Source organism: Semicossyphus pulcher, unplaced genomic scaffold, assembly GCF_022749685.1.
Source record: "Semicossyphus pulcher isolate SPU_LCO1_2020_fin unplaced genomic scaffold, fSemPul1.0.p SCAF_3, whole genome shotgun sequence".
Lineage (NCBI taxonomy): Eukaryota > Metazoa > Chordata > Actinopteri > Labriformes > Labridae > Semicossyphus > Semicossyphus pulcher.
In genome coordinates this window covers 16154774-16170694 of record NW_027211704.1, presented here as the reverse complement: position 1 = coordinate 16170694, position 15921 = coordinate 16154774, and the positions used below count along the sequence as shown (strand labels likewise).

At 40.5% G+C, this 15921-nt stretch overlaps 2 protein-coding genes across 2 annotated transcripts; one reads left to right on the top strand and one right to left on the bottom strand.

Annotated features, from left to right (window-relative positions):
• Nucleotides 1-369: 369 nt before the first annotated feature.
• On the bottom strand, nt 370-10918 carry LOC138606129 (RNA-binding protein 5-like). Its single transcript, XM_069678593.1, has 25 exons — nt 10805-10918; nt 10263-10296; nt 10031-10181; nt 9785-9928; nt 9380-9449; nt 8927-9000; nt 8023-8106; nt 6720-6780; nt 6524-6592; nt 6285-6445; nt 6078-6175; nt 4937-5024; nt 4344-4412; nt 4188-4260; nt 4008-4111; nt 3806-3932; nt 3608-3699; nt 3316-3507; nt 3084-3233; nt 1848-1922; nt 1574-1756; nt 1318-1392; nt 1131-1234; nt 913-1042; nt 370-769 (listed from the first exon to the last, which is right to left on the bottom strand). Exons 2-25 carry the CDS (start codon nt 10277-10279, stop codon nt 644-646), a joined length of 2517 nt encoding a protein of 838 aa, XP_069534694.1. The 5' UTR covers nt 10280-10296; nt 10805-10918; the 3' UTR covers nt 370-643.
• Nucleotides 10919-11885: 967 nt separating this feature from the next.
• On the top strand, nt 11886-15789 carry emc3 (ER membrane protein complex subunit 3). Its single transcript, XM_069678226.1, has 9 exons — nt 11886-12113; nt 12534-12702; nt 12795-12852; nt 12989-13082; nt 13513-13617; nt 13762-13843; nt 13971-14050; nt 14834-14916; nt 14999-15789. The coding sequence occupies exons 2-9, from the start codon at nt 12548-12550 to the stop codon at nt 15125-15127; spliced, it is 786 nt and encodes a 261-aa protein (XP_069534327.1). The 5' UTR covers nt 11886-12113; nt 12534-12547; the 3' UTR covers nt 15128-15789.
• Nucleotides 15790-15921: the final 132 nt, after the last annotated feature.

Genomic DNA, 15921 nt, shown 5'->3' with positions numbered 1-15921 from the left:
TTACAATGCATTGTTGTATTCTCTGCCAAAACAGCTCACACTCAAGATCATGTGAGCTTAACAACCCACCAACACCAGAGGGTACCAACGACTCTGTGACACTGGATCAACAGCTCAGGCTAACGACTCACCCCTGATTACACATCTAATAGCATACTAATGACCTACAGAGGTTCATATTTGTAGCTCCGCCCACCAGACAGTTAGAACTGAAGAAGGTGAAACGTCTTCTAGAACTTCAACCAGGTCCAGTTGCCTTTTGGGTTAAGCTTAGAGTTACTGTGACCTGGATGACTGAGAACCTTCACAGCCTTTTCAAAAGGTGGGAAACATTATGAGACACGTTTTTTTGAAGCACAAAGGTTGTGTTTAATTATCACATTGATTCTTTAGGTTTTCACAGAAACAAAACCTCATTTGGTCCACTTCATTTACATACAAATATACAACATTTACACGTTTTTCAACTGAAAACATTTTGGATGGCAAAATATCTCGCTATATAACGCATCTATATCTTCATATTTATAGTGAGAAGATAGAAACTTCAGTCTGTACAGAAGGGGGAAAAAAAGCTCTTTTTCACAGATCATTTGGCCGCACAACTCCAAGTTCAGTGTGATTACTTATCTCTCTCCTATGTTCACTCTATCTCAGTGAAGCGTGCAAACATGGCCTTACGCACAGCATCCTTGTAGGTGTCAGATGCTGCCAGTTCATATGAGCTTCCTTTAACGCCCAGTCCTGTACCCTTGGTCCTTAATGAAGCCTGGTGGGAGAAGAAGACGGTCATTAGAGGAGACAGATTGGAGGCAGGTAGCCCTCAGGTAGAAGTGCTAATTGCTTTGTGAGTGAAACAGAACACATCCATCTGTCTGGTTTCAGAGAAATGAGAATTGTTGTTGTCTTTACCGCGATGGGAGTGGTGATGCCCTGCTGGTGGCGCCCAAGACCTTTGCCTTCCTGCCAGCCCATCGCCTGCAACATTTTGTTCCCGATGTTATCGCTCGTCAGGCCGTCTTTGGTCGGCTGCTCGTAGTTTCTGTTGAAGTCAAATTACGAGATGTTGAAAAGAAAGTGATAAGGAGGGTCCACTGCTGAAAGGTTTGTGATTAAACCATTGAACTTACACTGTCGGGTTTGGTGGTTGATAAAATTTCTTCTTCTTGGGTGCAGGAGGCTCAGGAACGCCGTACTTCTCCCTTCTCTCTGCGGCTCTGTCTCTGTATTTCAGCTGTTTAAATCACCATGAAACTTTATTAAATGTGTCCTTATTGCACAAATTACCGCTTCAGAAAAACATATTGAACTGAATACCTCCGTTTCTTTCCTCTCCAGCTCCTCCAGCTCAGCTTCTGTGAGTTTTGATCTTCTGTGAATCTCCAGGTTTTGCTGAAACAATTAAAACCTTCTTTAAGTGTTCAATCTTTGAGCTTGTGTGTATTCAAGGCTGTGAAACACTAATAACGCCCTTTCCGTTTTGTATTGAAGCTTTATACATTGAACAGATGGCAGCGCCCGGCATATTCATGCCTACTTGCAGATTAAACTCCTGCTGTTTCACCGCCCTCACCTTGTGGAGGTCAGAGAGCTGCTGGTGACGCAGCAGAGCCTCTTTGGTGGGGAACTGCCGTCGACACAGCAAACACACCATCTTCTTCCAGTCTGTTATTTTTCCATCCTCGTCCGCCGCTCTGTCCGAGCCGCCCTCCTCTGTGTCACTGTCTCCGTTGTAAGCAGCCACTACAGCGGTGCTCTGTAAGTGGAAAGCGGAAAAGGTGTTGTAAGTTCTATTGTCTGTATTAGTAATTGTATTGTGGGGAATAAAAACACAGGTAGAAACACACCTTAGCAAAAGCCTCCTGCTCTGCAATGTTGAACTGTTCAGCCATGAGGGACGGCATCTCAAAACCTCCCATTTGCTAAAAAGGAAGCAACAAATCTCGTCAACAAATGACACTTTAAGCTTTATTATCACATCATCAGTTAACGCCCTCTCAGTCTGTATTAATACTATTTCAGGTGTGCTTAGACACTAAGCTAGTGCAAACGTACTTAAGGTACGGGAGCCCTTAGCGGACACGCATCCATACATTTTATTTACTCTGTTTTCCCGTCACAACGAGTTATTTCTGGTCTTTTTCTCGTGATCTCAACTTATTTTTCTTGTTATCTGATAATGAGTTAATGTTTTCTGGAAATCGACGTATTTTCCTCGCTATCTCTGGAAAACAAAGCTGACTTTCCTGAGATAACGAATAATTTGGCCCATTATCTCAACACAACAAAGCTTGTTTTCTCGTGATAAATGGGATATTTTTCTGGCGATCTAGAAAACAAAACAACAGGCCGGTCACTGATACAGAGCAGGACATGCCATGCTGCCATCGCCCACACTAATGAGGGAAGTTAAGCCTGTTTCTATGTTCGATTTGTGCTTTTGCAACTCTGAGGACACCAGTTATGATCATACGGCATTCCAGCGGTGTAGCGTTGTTATCTCTCACGATATTGTGATAAATAAGTCAAAATCTCAAAGAAACGACGGGAAAGTTCACGTTATTCACGGAAAATGGAGTAAATACTATAGCGGCAATCGAACTGCAAAAAATGCCACTTGAACTTGAAGTCATTTCCAACTCATGCTGGTGTATAAAAAATTAGGTCCTCTATGGTACACCTTTAACACTTTATTTAGCTCACAAACATTACAAACACCTACAAAAAGATGGGTGTAAAAAGACTAAAAACGAACTCATACAAAAAGGACAAAAATACTACGACTGTAGTAAAACTCATTCACTCGACACACACACACACACAGACACGGTTGAAAAACTGTGTGGCTTCCCCTGATTCTCATTCCCATGCTCCCTGATCAGCTGTGTCTCCCCTATCTAGCCTACATGTGACTAATCACCGCCTATGCCCACAGCTGTGCAGGTAACCCATAGCAACCATAGTGCCTACCATAAACACACACCCACATTCACAAGTCTAAATTGGCTGCAACAAATACAATGTATCTATGTATGTCCGCTAAGGGCCTCTGTACTTCGGCCCTTGTGTGGATTACTACATACCTTTTTCTCAAAGAGAATGAAGCCTGCATCAGCAGCTGCAGACTCTCTCCTCTCCTCATCTTTGGACAGTCCAATCCCTTGGAAGCTGCTTTTAAAACTTTCTTTTTGCTTGTTGAAGCTTTTTGCCCACCGCTCCATGTCCTTTGCAATCTGTTAATAGTATTCACAGTTAGTAAAGATGTCATATAAAAGCCAAGATATTACAAATTCAAAATATGCATGTAGCATGTACCTGCTGTGCAGACTTGTTTTTGGGCTTGTCTTTCTTCTCTTTGGCGTCTTTACTGTTTGCGGTGGCTGTGGAGGAGGAACTAGCCGCTGTGTTAGCTTGTTCTGTGTTTGAGTTGGATTCAGGGGCTGGGATGTAAGTGTGTTGCTCACTGTCCCAGTAGAGGTACTGCTGAGTCTCTGAGTTGTAGTAGTACTGTTGTAAAAGGCACAAGAAAAGATGTATCAAACTAAATCACATACAAAAGTGTTTGGCAGTATATTGTGTACATAGAGCAGGGCCACAGGGGACATACTTGGCTACCGGGATCATAGTAGAGGCCAGTCTGTGGGTCGTAGTAGTACCCTGAGGACTCGTCATACTGGTATGTGGAGGTGTCGGGGGCAGCTAGAGATACAAAAAGAGGCACGTTTATTAAATCACCAAAAAATGATCTAAGGCCTATTGATGTATTCACAGACAGTAGGGTGATTTAAAGGCTCCATCATCCTACCTGTTGTGTTAGCACTCTGGTCAGCAGAGGTCCCAGCTGCAGCAGAGGAAGCTGCTGGTGGTACCAGTGATGCAGCGCAAGCACTAGCAGTCTGTGCTGCGTCAACAGGCCCCACTGCTGGATGTGACTGAGAGAAAAATCCTGATCAGCTTTTGTAAACCACAAAACCAGACAGGAGAAGTGTTCGGTGTATAGATGCTACCTGTACGGCAGGCTGGTTGATGATGACGGGTTGGTAAACCTGTGCCGTCTGGGATACGACCACACCTGTGGCCGCGGGGATCAACGTCTTCATTCCTGGAGCAGCTAAAGACAGGGTGCTCATGAGATAATGAACAGCGTCAGCCTTAAAAATATCTGTGTTACTGACACGTATTATTACCTCCGAGTAATCCGTCTCCAATGACAGGAGCCACTCCTTCAGGCTGCTGCTGCCACACTTGATAATTCTGTCCCTACATCAAGGTGAAAAAACAAAAGTACGTTTTGGTCTGTTTTATTCAAGACATTTTAAAATAGTGTCTGTGTGTGAACTGACCTGTGTTTGCTGTGCATAGCCCTCTGGGAGGGGGATGTAGTCAGACTGGGAAGCTGAACCTTGCTGTAACTACAGGAAAATAAAAAGGTCAGTAACAACATACAGTATATCAACCACGAATAAACATGCAAAGCTCATTTGCAAAAGAATATTCTGCAGATTAATGTGTAAATCAAAAACCCAGTAAACCCTGCATTAGTTATTTCAAGTGAATCGTATAACGTGTTATCCACAGCTCACTTCAGCTGGCTCTGGCCCTCATGTCATTTGAGAGACGATTGTATTCCCGTCTTTCTTTCTGTTCTGACTGTTAGACTTTTATGTGTATGGCCAGTGAGAGTGGCTAATACCCAACACAGAAAACATTAAGCTGTAAGTTTAGTATAACACCATAGCAGCAAACATTTCATGTCAAAGACTGTCTTTTGATTCAGTTTGGTCTTCTTACTTTTTAAAAGATGAATGTTTGCAAGTATTTCTAATTAATACCCATAACTACCTTCAGGCTTAATGAATCAGTTGAGAAATACAAATCTATCTGCATACTTATGGCAGATAGATTACACTACACTATACAAGTAAAAACAGGATACCTGGCTGGATGACCACTGAGCAGCAGCAATGGCCGTGCTGGCCACAGAGAGAGCACTGGCTCTGATCCCCTCAGGCTGCCCCGAGTCTCTGGAGAGGAAACAAAGTGATTACATTTGAAACTCATGCGGGATGAAAATGTTTGCATTTAAATACTAAACCAGCGTACCCAACCAAATAAGCCTTGCAGTGAAGTTAGTTTTAAGTTGAATATTCGACAGACATTTAATCGGGAGCCAGCGACGCTTTATCACTCGGCTTCCCCCAGAGTTGGTAGAGGGAGGACGGTTAGCTGAACTCCGAGCCCTCGCACTAAACAGGCAGAGCCTGACTTAGGGACCATCAATAAATTACTGTTAAACGGACACAAAACTGATGTTTTTATTATAGATCCATGACTTGCCCATATGAAAATAAGGATTAAAAAAATACTACTAAATTGGGCACATGTTGCCCACTCATTTTAAAATGCTTACAGTAAGGGTTATTTTCTATAAATGTTTTTAGAAGGAATAAGGGCTTTATGTTTCAATAGCTTCGAGGTCATGTGACCTTATGGCTCAAAATTAAGAAAGTAATACTGATTTGGACAAATAAGACAAATCTCATTATAGTAGATTTTATTCGCTTTTTCTATTTGATAGTAATATATATAAACTTCATGGAAATTCTTTAATCGAAATTTTGTCAATAGCTTCCATGTCATGTGACCCAGTGTTCTCAAATCAATCTCTGTGTTCAGTGTTAATACTCACTCGGACAAATAAGAGACACCTCATTATATCAGATTTTATTTGCTTTTTCTATTTGCTAATAATATTCTTCTGGAAAACTTTATGTCAAAATTGCGGTCACATGACATTGGAGCGATAAACCCCCCCGTAAAATATTAACAGAAAATAGAAAACGCAAAGAATTCCAACATAAAGACCGTTGCCAAAATGTGCTCATGATGGTAAAATTTAGAAGAGAGTCATTATTATCTCTTTTCCAATGCATTGCAACACAAAGGAATAAAAATATCTACACAAAGTGCGGATAAAACTTCCCACATGGTGCCGTTCACGCTTAAAAGAAACAAAAGAGCTTATGTGTGCTATTCATAGAAAGATGAATCAAACAGTATGTGGTGTGATGACTCACTTCCGAGCACTCTTGGCATAATCCACACCGATTGTTTTTCCGTCCAGTTTCAGGGGTGGCTGAAGGCTCTGGAGAATAGTGAGCAGCTGAGACGCCTCCTGTGCAAAAAGAGAAGATACAAGATTGTCACACGTGTGTACACAAGCCCCAAAGAAGGAACACACTAACTTACATTACAACTGCAAATTGACCACAGACGTAACATACCAAGGGAGAGGAGAGCTGCACGAAGGCAAAGCCTCTATTCTGTCCCGTTTGCTTGTCTTTGATGAGGCGGATGTTGCCGGCTGACAGGTTGGCATAGGGTGCTAAAATGCTCAAAATTCCATCAACGGTTGACAGAGGGGCAATGTTCCTCAAAATGATAGCTGTAAACAAAAAAACATTATGAATAAATGCAAATGTGTCCAGGAGGAATTTGAATATTCAGTGTAGAACACACTCACTGTCTCCGTTGTAATCTCCCGGCTGTTGAGCCTCAGCATTTAAACCACTTTGTCCCAGTGACTCCCCGTCTTTACTCAGCAAAGACACACAGGTAACCATTTGTTAGTGCGAGCCAATAACATAGTGCAGGAGGAAGTGAAAGATTGTTATGGGCAAGAAGAAGATAACTTTTGGTTTGTTGAAGTGACAACTCACCAACTTTGGCTGCTCCACACCTGAAACACTTCAGCCTCTTCCGGAAATTGTAAAGTCCGCACTGCAAAACAACAATAACCAAGCGTTTGTCTTTTTTCAAAAATAAATATTCTATTTCCATACTGATAAACAACAGTATTATATTAGCACAACCATTACAGTCCATGTTCAATAGACCTGCTGGTGAAGCCTGTGTGTCACCTTTTTCACACTATTCAGTTTATGTTACTTAAAGTGCTAATCTCGAAGATCTCAGTTGCATGTGTGACGTCCACGGTTGGCTCCAGTTGTAACTCTTGATTTTCCTCGCTGCTGGTCGCTTTCCTTTTTAGACTTTCCTTTGTTTGCCTTCATCTGAGCGTTGAATTTGTTTCTTTTTCTTTGGATTTTCACTTATTTTTGAAGTTGTATCTGTAGTCATCGATCTTTTCTTTGTTTGTTCAGCCAAAGTAGATTACTGTTTACTCGCAACGCTTGCAGAGATCGGAAAAGCCGCCGCTTAGCTGGGCACCGCTTTTTTTTTTTTTTTTCTTCTTCCTGCGAATGTCGCCACAGACACCCAGTCCATAATAATACTATATACTGCAAATGCAAAGGCTTCATCAGTGGGCCATCGGCCGGGCTGATTATCGCCGCCGATATTCGGCATTTTGACGCATATTGGCATCGGCCTTTTTTTAAAATCCGACGGCCGATAAGAGATCAATTTAAAACTGGGTTATTTTGGCTCTGATACAGCCGCGCCTCTCTGTCTGCAGTCACTACTCCGTCTCCAGCATTGTCCCACCCACAGCACTGATTGGTTACACGCAGAGCCATGGCACGGGTAACAGTAATTTCTTTGCAAATTTTATTTAACTTTGTTTTATTTACTTTATAAAACTTCAGGAAGTTATTTATTTATCTATTTAAATTTTCAGTTAACTTTATAAGAGATGCTGCTGACCCTTGGAACTCCCTGCGCTTTTTGTTTGTTTGTTTAATAAACATATGCTTAAAGGCATTTAAACAAAGTTAAGTGTTGGAGTTTGTATTATTCAAAATTTTGACGCCAATATTTTCACTTTAACTGCAAATGAATATCGGCTCCAAATATCGGTTATCGGCCTCCTTGACTACTAATAATCGGTATCGGTATCGGCCCTGAAAAAACCATATCGGTCTATCTCTACTTTAATGTACAGAATATGTATGTGTTTCTTGTTTATTTTAGCTACTCATTACCCAACTTCATTTACTTTTGTGTGAGGAGAGGACAACTCCAACACTCTGTACTGCAAAATTAAAAGTAAATTCCACTCACTGCATTGCAAAGCCAGTTCTCAAACTTCTGCCTCCTGTTGCTGTAGTGCACTGCAATGCTTTTCCCTTGGATCACCAACTTGTTCTGTGAAGTCAAAAATCCACCAATTATTCCCACATTCTGACACTTCAAAGCAAAAGAGGCAGGTGAGGAACTCCTGCCGCTACCCCACCCCATGAGTGAGAGCAGCTGGAAAAGGAAAGAAGTGGCTAGGCTTACACTCGCTGCTTAGGTAGAGTCTCTCAGGGAGTAAAGAGGAAAAGAGGTAGAAAGAGAGGGAGAGGGAGAGAGAGAGAGAGAGAGAGAGAGAGAGAGAGCTGCAGGTGTGTGTGCGAGGGAATGCGTTCTCAAACAAAAATATTTCTAAGTGTTTGGGGTCGGAGTGCTGCCAGCTCGTCCATGTCTCTCTCCAGTCTTCGGGTTTTAAATGGAGGTGAGGAAAATATCCAAGAGACTGAGCTGGAGCCGAATGTGATACAGAACTACATGACAGTCAGGACTAAAGAAGATAACTTGGGCACTCTATGAACAGGAAGTACACTCTGCATAAGAGGAGGCTTATTTAACTTAGTATCTTGGTCAATATAAGTAAGTAAGAGAGGGGGGAAAAAAATACTTATATTCAAGAGCAAAAACTGCAAACTGAACAGGTGGAAGGGTTTCATTTTTTATGCCAAACCTGCCATATTATTAAATGACTTATAAAATGTATGCGATATCAAAAATAAGTACCTCTGATATCACAGTTTAGTATGACAAAGGGTGTAATACAGTCCTCCAACTTAACACCAACAGAATTTAGCTCTCTGTGTTGCAAATACTCAGTCATCATACACTCATATATCGGTTAACTGGGGCTCTAATCTCCAAGAATAAGTCTAAACTTGGTGATTGTTGAGGCAACCTGATTGGTCTCCATCCACCGGGTAGAATCTTGCAAGTGATAAAACTCCACGAAGGCGAAACCTCGGCTTATACCTAGAGACAGCATTCAAATATAGACGGGAGGCGTGTTAGTTAGAATGCTTTGGTGCAACATTCAAACTCACAATGGGCTCATACAGTCCAGTTTAAGGTAATATTGTAGTTGGGAAGGCTGCTTACAGGGTCAAAGGGATTGTGGGAGATTTGATTTAGCTTAGCATGTTATAGCGGTACAAAAATGGAACATACAGTTACCTGCTTGCCTGTCCGTGTCTTAAAAACCAGACAGACAATCAAAGCCACACACAGGATCCTCCGACAGTTACAATGGGATTTTTTTAATCCAGGGATAGGTATGGGGCAGGTTAAGTGGGTTGTGAGACAAGAGTGTGGAGGTGAGGGTAAAGACACCCCTCTGGACAGCAAAACTCACCTGTCCTTTTCTTCATCAAGCGGATGTCCACAGGCTGAGGCCCCTGCAGCTGCTCGAGCGCTGAGCGGATCTGGAATATGGAGGAAGAGGGTCGAATCCATCTGAATACAACTACTCATTTATCATTTAGTAATGCAATCAGATGCAATAACATCCAGCTAACACTATTATCAACCTTTGAGCTGCTTCTTTCTTCAAGTGAGGTTAGCAAGAAGCAGTTGACATTAGTTGCATTTCCTAAACAGACACCATCCCATGTCTACAGGGAAAAGAGACTGGGGATGACATGCACCAAAGGGCAAAGGGTCAGGGTTGAGCCTGCGGCCGATGCGGTAAGGACTGGCCTGTTTAAGATGGTAACTCAGAAAGCATCAAGCATCATTGAAATGAGACTTGTGGGCTTACATCTTCCTCTGTCACATGAAGAGAGAGACCCCTCAGCATAATAGTCTTGCTCTCCTCCTCCTGCTCCATTTTGTAGTCCTGGTCTGGATAATCCACATCGTATTCATCATCGGATCTGTCACTGTTGCGTCGTTTTTGGCCTCTCTGTTGCAGGTAAACAAACACATCATCATGCAGATGTTTAGTATTCTTCTGCTGCAGGTGTGAAAGTAACATAAGCTTAAACAGGTACTCCTGTTTACTCACCTCTGGGCTATCTCTGCACTCTCTGTGTCTTTCATCACCCCAACGTCGATCATAATCCCTCTCCACATCTCTACCTCGTCTTTCGTGCCATTCTGGATCATCTCTCCTCCCATCTGAACCATATCTTCCACTGCGTTCACTCCGACTGAGTCTGAAAAAGGAATAAGTGCCAGTGTAATATACCACTACACTGATTACGTGCAACTTCTAAATTATATTACTTATGTCTTACCTTTTATCAGCTCCCATGATTTGGTAAAGGTACTCTAGAAAAATCAAAAGATTTTAAGCGTTTATATCAGCAAGGAAAAATCTCTTCTGCCTTGTTTTTTTCTACCTTAAAGTAGCTTGCTTCAAAGCAGACTTGTCATAAATACTTTCTAAGACTAACCCCTTTCATCCGAATAAAATGTGTTAAGTTTAAAAGGGTTGAGATTCCTTTACATTCAGGTAACATACGGAGGAGCTAAGATCACTGATGCCAAGCCAGAGAGAAACAAAATACCTGATTAGCAATGACTACCAGAAAACGCAAAACTGTTTCAGATGGAGGTGAACTTTAGCTAAAAACAAGTCGACTTGTCGTTTAACTTGATTACCTGACTGCATATTTTTGTCCAGCTAACGATAACAGTGTAGCGCGCGGGCTACTTTAGCTTTACACGATAGACGTTAGCTTCAACGTTTGATATACCAAACATTGATCAGCTAGCATAACCTCAGCAGCGTTTACCTTAGCAAAAAAAATATCTCGTGTTCTTTCGTGCTACATACCGTTTGAGTAACACAGCTGGCCAGCTTCTTAAATGACCTGATGGTTTGTCTAGTCACTTCTTTCGGTCAGTCAGCAGAGGAGTCTTCTTCTTTTTAAGGACCGTTAGCAAACCAGTTTGTGACGCTTTACCGCCGCCTACTGACGGGGGTAAACTTGATTGTATTCACAAAACAAACATTGCACAAAGTATGTCATATAAGATTAATATAAATAAAATAAAAAATATATAAAAAGGTCAGTATATAAGACATTTCATTAATGAGGTCGTTTTTAAGTAATTCATAGAGATCTTTGGCATATTTGGATTTCATCAAGAGACTTAGTATAGACTTGAATTTCATTAAAGTAGCATGAGAAGATGTGTGGAGTCTTTCTGAATTTAGCTTTTTGAATGAAGAATTTGGCCATAATGAGCAAAACATTGACCGTTAGGCCCAATCTTTGTCTTTTAATAAGACACCAAAAATAATGCTATTATGATGTATAACTCTTGTCTAACTTTTTTTTTCTGGTTTGACTGTATAACCATTCCATGAATTGTTTCCAAAATAGCTGGGTATGGCAGCATGAAACAAAGAGATGCTCTGTTGTCTCAATATCACTTTTATAAAAAAAAATATTCATTGCTCTCAAAACCAAATCTTAATCTTAAAAATTCATTGGAAGGGGACGGGACAGTGAGGTGTATTAACTCCTTTTCAAAATTATGAGAGGACCCTGTATTGCCAGAACATCTAGGCCTTCCTGAAAAAAAAAACGTTTGACGTGTAGTTAAATAATATGTATATTTTGCCAATAAATCGGTTATTATTTCTGATTCCTTTAGAAATAGTAAGAGACATATAAATCCTTAATTGTCCTTAATGTCGTCATATTTAGCCAATTCTAATGTTGTAAATTACTTGCTTGCAATTTTCCATTCCTACTATCCTTGGCTGCATAGGTGTATAATACACACTAAACATCTCACCTTATAATATTACCTGTGTGCTGTCGGTGCTGTTCAATTTGACACCATGTGGAGGAGCTTCAGGCTCCCTCCATCACCGCGGGGTGGCGCTGCAGCGCGAGTGTGATGCGGATGAGCTGCAGAAGCAGGAATCAGCTCTCATCCTCGGAGCCAACAACAGAGAGATGGCCGCGGCATTGTATGCGAACTGTTAAATATTGTATAAGTCATTTTACTAGCTACCTCAAACAGCGCATGATTTGCGTCTCTAAAGCCGAGAAAAACACTGCAGGTTGTGGTCGCTGCGCTAAGACGACTCTCCAGCTCCCAGCCACTGTGACCCGGGCATCAGGAAGAAGGTAGCCTGCTGGCTAACGTGAACGTTAGCGAACCACCAGCGTCATCTGTGGTTATCTTTTGTTGAATAGATCGTTGATACTGGATTATTAGATAATATACAGCTACCATGTTGTTACGTAATGCTTTGATTGGAGTGTTTTACGTTGTTCGCGAGCTTAATGCTTTCGATCAACGTTAGCTTTACGCAATGACGCTGACTAGCTAGCTGCTTCGAATGACAGCCCGTCCGTCTGTGGACTCCAGCCTCAGGCGAAGCTGGACATGCAGTGTCATGAAAATGAGCTTAATTAATACACTATGCAGGCCTCGTATTAGTTAGAACATACCCTTAATTTCTGAGACGAAAAAGCTGCGTTATACTTGTCTGCTAGCATCTTAAATATTTGTTTGGCTCAATTTCTGTGATTTTGACCCTTCAGTTTAGCTACCAGGAATGGCTGAGCCGGAGCTGCTGCTGGACTCCAATATCCGACTTTGGGTGGTGTTGCCCATTGTCTTCATCACCTTTCTTGTCGGGGTGATTCGGCATTATGTCTCCATTCTTCTTCAGAGTGACAAGAAGCTGACGTTGGAGCAGGTTTCTGACAGGTACATATAGTAATTCACAATTTTTCAGTGGATTATATATTTTTAAAAAAGTGAAGAAAATAACTTTAATTAATGTATTTCTCCAAATCCAGCCAGGTTCTTATTCGGAGCCGAATTCTCAGAGAAAATGGAAAATATATTCCTAAACAGGTAGGGATATTTACTTATTTTATTTTATTGTAACAAATATATGAAATACAGACTCAATGCAACACCACTGCTCTTTGCATAATTTGTCACAACTACAGTGAGCAGGACAATAACTCGAAATCTCTCTCTATTTTAGTCATTTTTGATGAGGAAGTTCTACTTCAATAACCAAGAAGATGGATTTTTCAAGAAAACTAAAAGAAAGGTTGTTCCACCCTCTCCAATGACAGGTACATCTTTTTAAGTATGTCCCATTATGCAGGATATAATGATACAAACATCAGTGGTATATCCACAGTTTCATGAAAAAAAATTAATATAAGAGTAATACTCCAAGTTAAATATATTTTTTAATATGTCTCTCTTTGGCCAACTAAAACATAGTAGAGTAATAGTAATTCAGGGAAATATTTTAAGCTATATATTCTTAACTGTCATTATTTTTCACTGGCTTTAATTATTATAAATATGCCTAGAACAGCTACCAGCAGATGAAAGACAATCAAACCAACCAACCTATGTGAATAAAAATATGGTTAATGTGAAACATTTAAAAAGCAACAAACTACCTGTACAGTTGCTGTCAATTGTAACAAGAAAACAAAAGTCCTTATTAAGACTTATTGAGTGTATTTTGTTGTACACTATATCTTATTACAGATCCCAGCATGCTGACGGACATGATGAAAGGAAATGTCACCAACGTGCTTCCTATGATCCTCATTGGAGGCTGGATCAACTGGACATTTTCAGGATTTGTAACAAGTAATAATACCTCTCTGTCACATTATTGCTTCTTGTTTTGTAGCATGCACAAAGAAAATACTTTTAATTGGTCTTGCTACCGGATATAATTAGGTTCCATAGAAATGTAACATTAAGTTTTGTCTTCACTCTTCTTTTTTGCAGCTAAGGTTCCCTTCCCTCTCACTCTGCGCTTCAAGCCCATGCTGCAGCAAGGAATAGAGCTGCTCTCACTGGATGCCTCCTGGTAAACTAATAAAACTATTTGCCGAGAAAAAAATGCATAAATCATTATAAAAAAAACTCAAAGTGCTTAAACTAATGTTGATCTTCTTGTCATTTGTTATGTTTGTTCGTGTGTGTTTATCATCCAGGGTGAGCTCAGCATCGTGGTATTTCCTGAACGTGTTTGGACTACGAAGCATGTACTCATTAATTCTAGGCCAGGACAATGGTAATAAAAATGTTTTCTTTTGCTTTTACTTGGAAATTATTTATATACTTGGCTGATTCTCAGCTGCTTCAAACTGCAGTAGCCGCCCTGTTATAAATCAAGTTGTTTATTCACTCTCAATGATATTATTCCAATGAGCTTAAGCTCCTAATGGTAACAAATAGGGGTGTACAAAAGTGCGGATCCACTTCATTATCGCTGTATTATGTTCTGCAATACTATACCAATTTTTTATCAATAGTTTACATGGAAATATTTGTTGCATTGGTTTATTTGTTGTTGTTGTTTTTAACCCCTGACCACTAGATGGCAGTGTGGTAATGTATCTCAGGCCATTTAATTCTTTCACGCTAACGTAATAATATAAACTGACACAGGAAGAACTAAACACTAGCGTAAACACAGAGGACAGAGGCCTATGAAACATACAGTGCAAAAGGGTATTATTTATTGCCTTGAAATAATTAGTAATAGTGCCATATATCACTATATATTTAATTGTAACCCCTATAATATAATAAGTAGAGTTTCACCAGACTCATGCCAATGCACAGCCCTTGAAACAAAGCTATTTTAAATGATACATTTTCAATGGACACAGATATAAACATGAAAACAGAGTCTGAGAGTTGGATCATTTAAGTTCTGTCTGTATTTGAATGCTTGCAGATGGTATTCACACATCAGCTAAACCTTATAGTCTGTGTAAACCCTGTGTCTTTGCTGAATTCTGTCTAGTGACTCATCTTTGCATTCCAATTATTATTTTGTCCATCCCCACAGGTGCTGATCAGTCGAGGATCATGCAGGAGCAAATGAGTGGTGCCGCCATGGCCATGCCTGCAGACACAAATAAAGCTTTCAAGGTATTTACTGTTATTCAGCTCTATTAATTAATGTGGGTGGGCTCTGCTTGATCATTCATGTGATTCCTGTCCCTGATTTCAGGCTGAGTGGGAGGCACTGGAGCTGACTGACCATCAGTGGGCGCTGGAGAGTGTAGAGGAAGATCTGATGAGCAGAGAGCTGGACTTTGATGGCTTGTTTAGCAAGGAGCTACCAAGCGGTATCTTCTGATGTCCCGGTCACCTCTACTTGGAGCCTTCAATTTGAATTTTTAATCATTGCAGGGATTTGTTTTAGTAAAAGCCACAGAGATGGGACAAATCCCTTCATGTTATGCAAAGTTTACATTCCCTTTATGTGGTCCTTTTCTTTTCACATGTATTACCTTTCCATTCCTGTCCATGAAATTTCTGAAATGACTTAAAGTACACTGGTTCTGCTGCTGTCTCATGCATATAAGAAAGCATTTCTTTATTTTACTTTAAAGACACAGTGATGTTTGGGAGAAATTTATTGGCTTTTTGCTTATTGAATTGCATTTTTAGCTTGCCACTGTATGCCATCATAAAGCCATTAGGTAATAGAATGTGATCTACCCAGTGCTTATTTTTTTGTCACTCACAGCTAGACTAGCTGCCCTGATTTCCATATGTATCATGTTTAAAAAATAGAATGCATTACTTTATTTCAGGTCTGAATGATGTTTATTTAATTCTACTTTAATAATCTTTAATGATTCCTCTAATAGATCATCATAGTTACATCAGCTGTTCAGCTGTTGGCAGAGAGTGTGTTTGTGTGATTGAAATATTATGTTTTTGAGTATGTAGACGGTTTATTTTGTAATGTAACTCCCCTGTGTTTTGTACAGCATAAAGCCTGTTTTGACTAAACACCTGGTGTTATTTGTTGCAATGCACTCCAACACAAAAATACCATTAACAAGCAAAGTAATATTTTAGTCAACTGTCCCATTTTTCCAAGCTAAGGTTTCCAAGATGCTGGGAGGTCCCGACACTACACTG

Coding starts and splice junctions, on each gene's coding strand:
- LOC138606129 (XM_069678593.1), bottom strand. Junction 5,025..6,077: donor TATGCCAAGAGTGCTCGGAA/GTGAGTCATCAC, acceptor TTTCCTCTCCAG/AGACTCGGGGCAGCCTGAGG. Junction 4,112..4,187: donor TGGAGACGGATTACTCGGAG/GTAATAATACGT, acceptor CCCTGTCTTTAG/CTGCTCCAGGAATGAAGACG.
- emc3 (XM_069678226.1), top strand. CDS start 12,548: ATGGCTGAGCCGGAGCTGCTGCTGGACTCCAATATCCGACTTTGGGTG. Junction 13,083..13,512: donor TCCACCCTCTCCAATGACAG/GTACATCTTTTT, acceptor ATCTTATTACAG/ATCCCAGCATGCTGACGGAC. Junction 14,051..14,833: donor AATTCTAGGCCAGGACAATG/GTAATAAAAATG, acceptor CCATCCCCACAG/GTGCTGATCAGTCGAGGATC.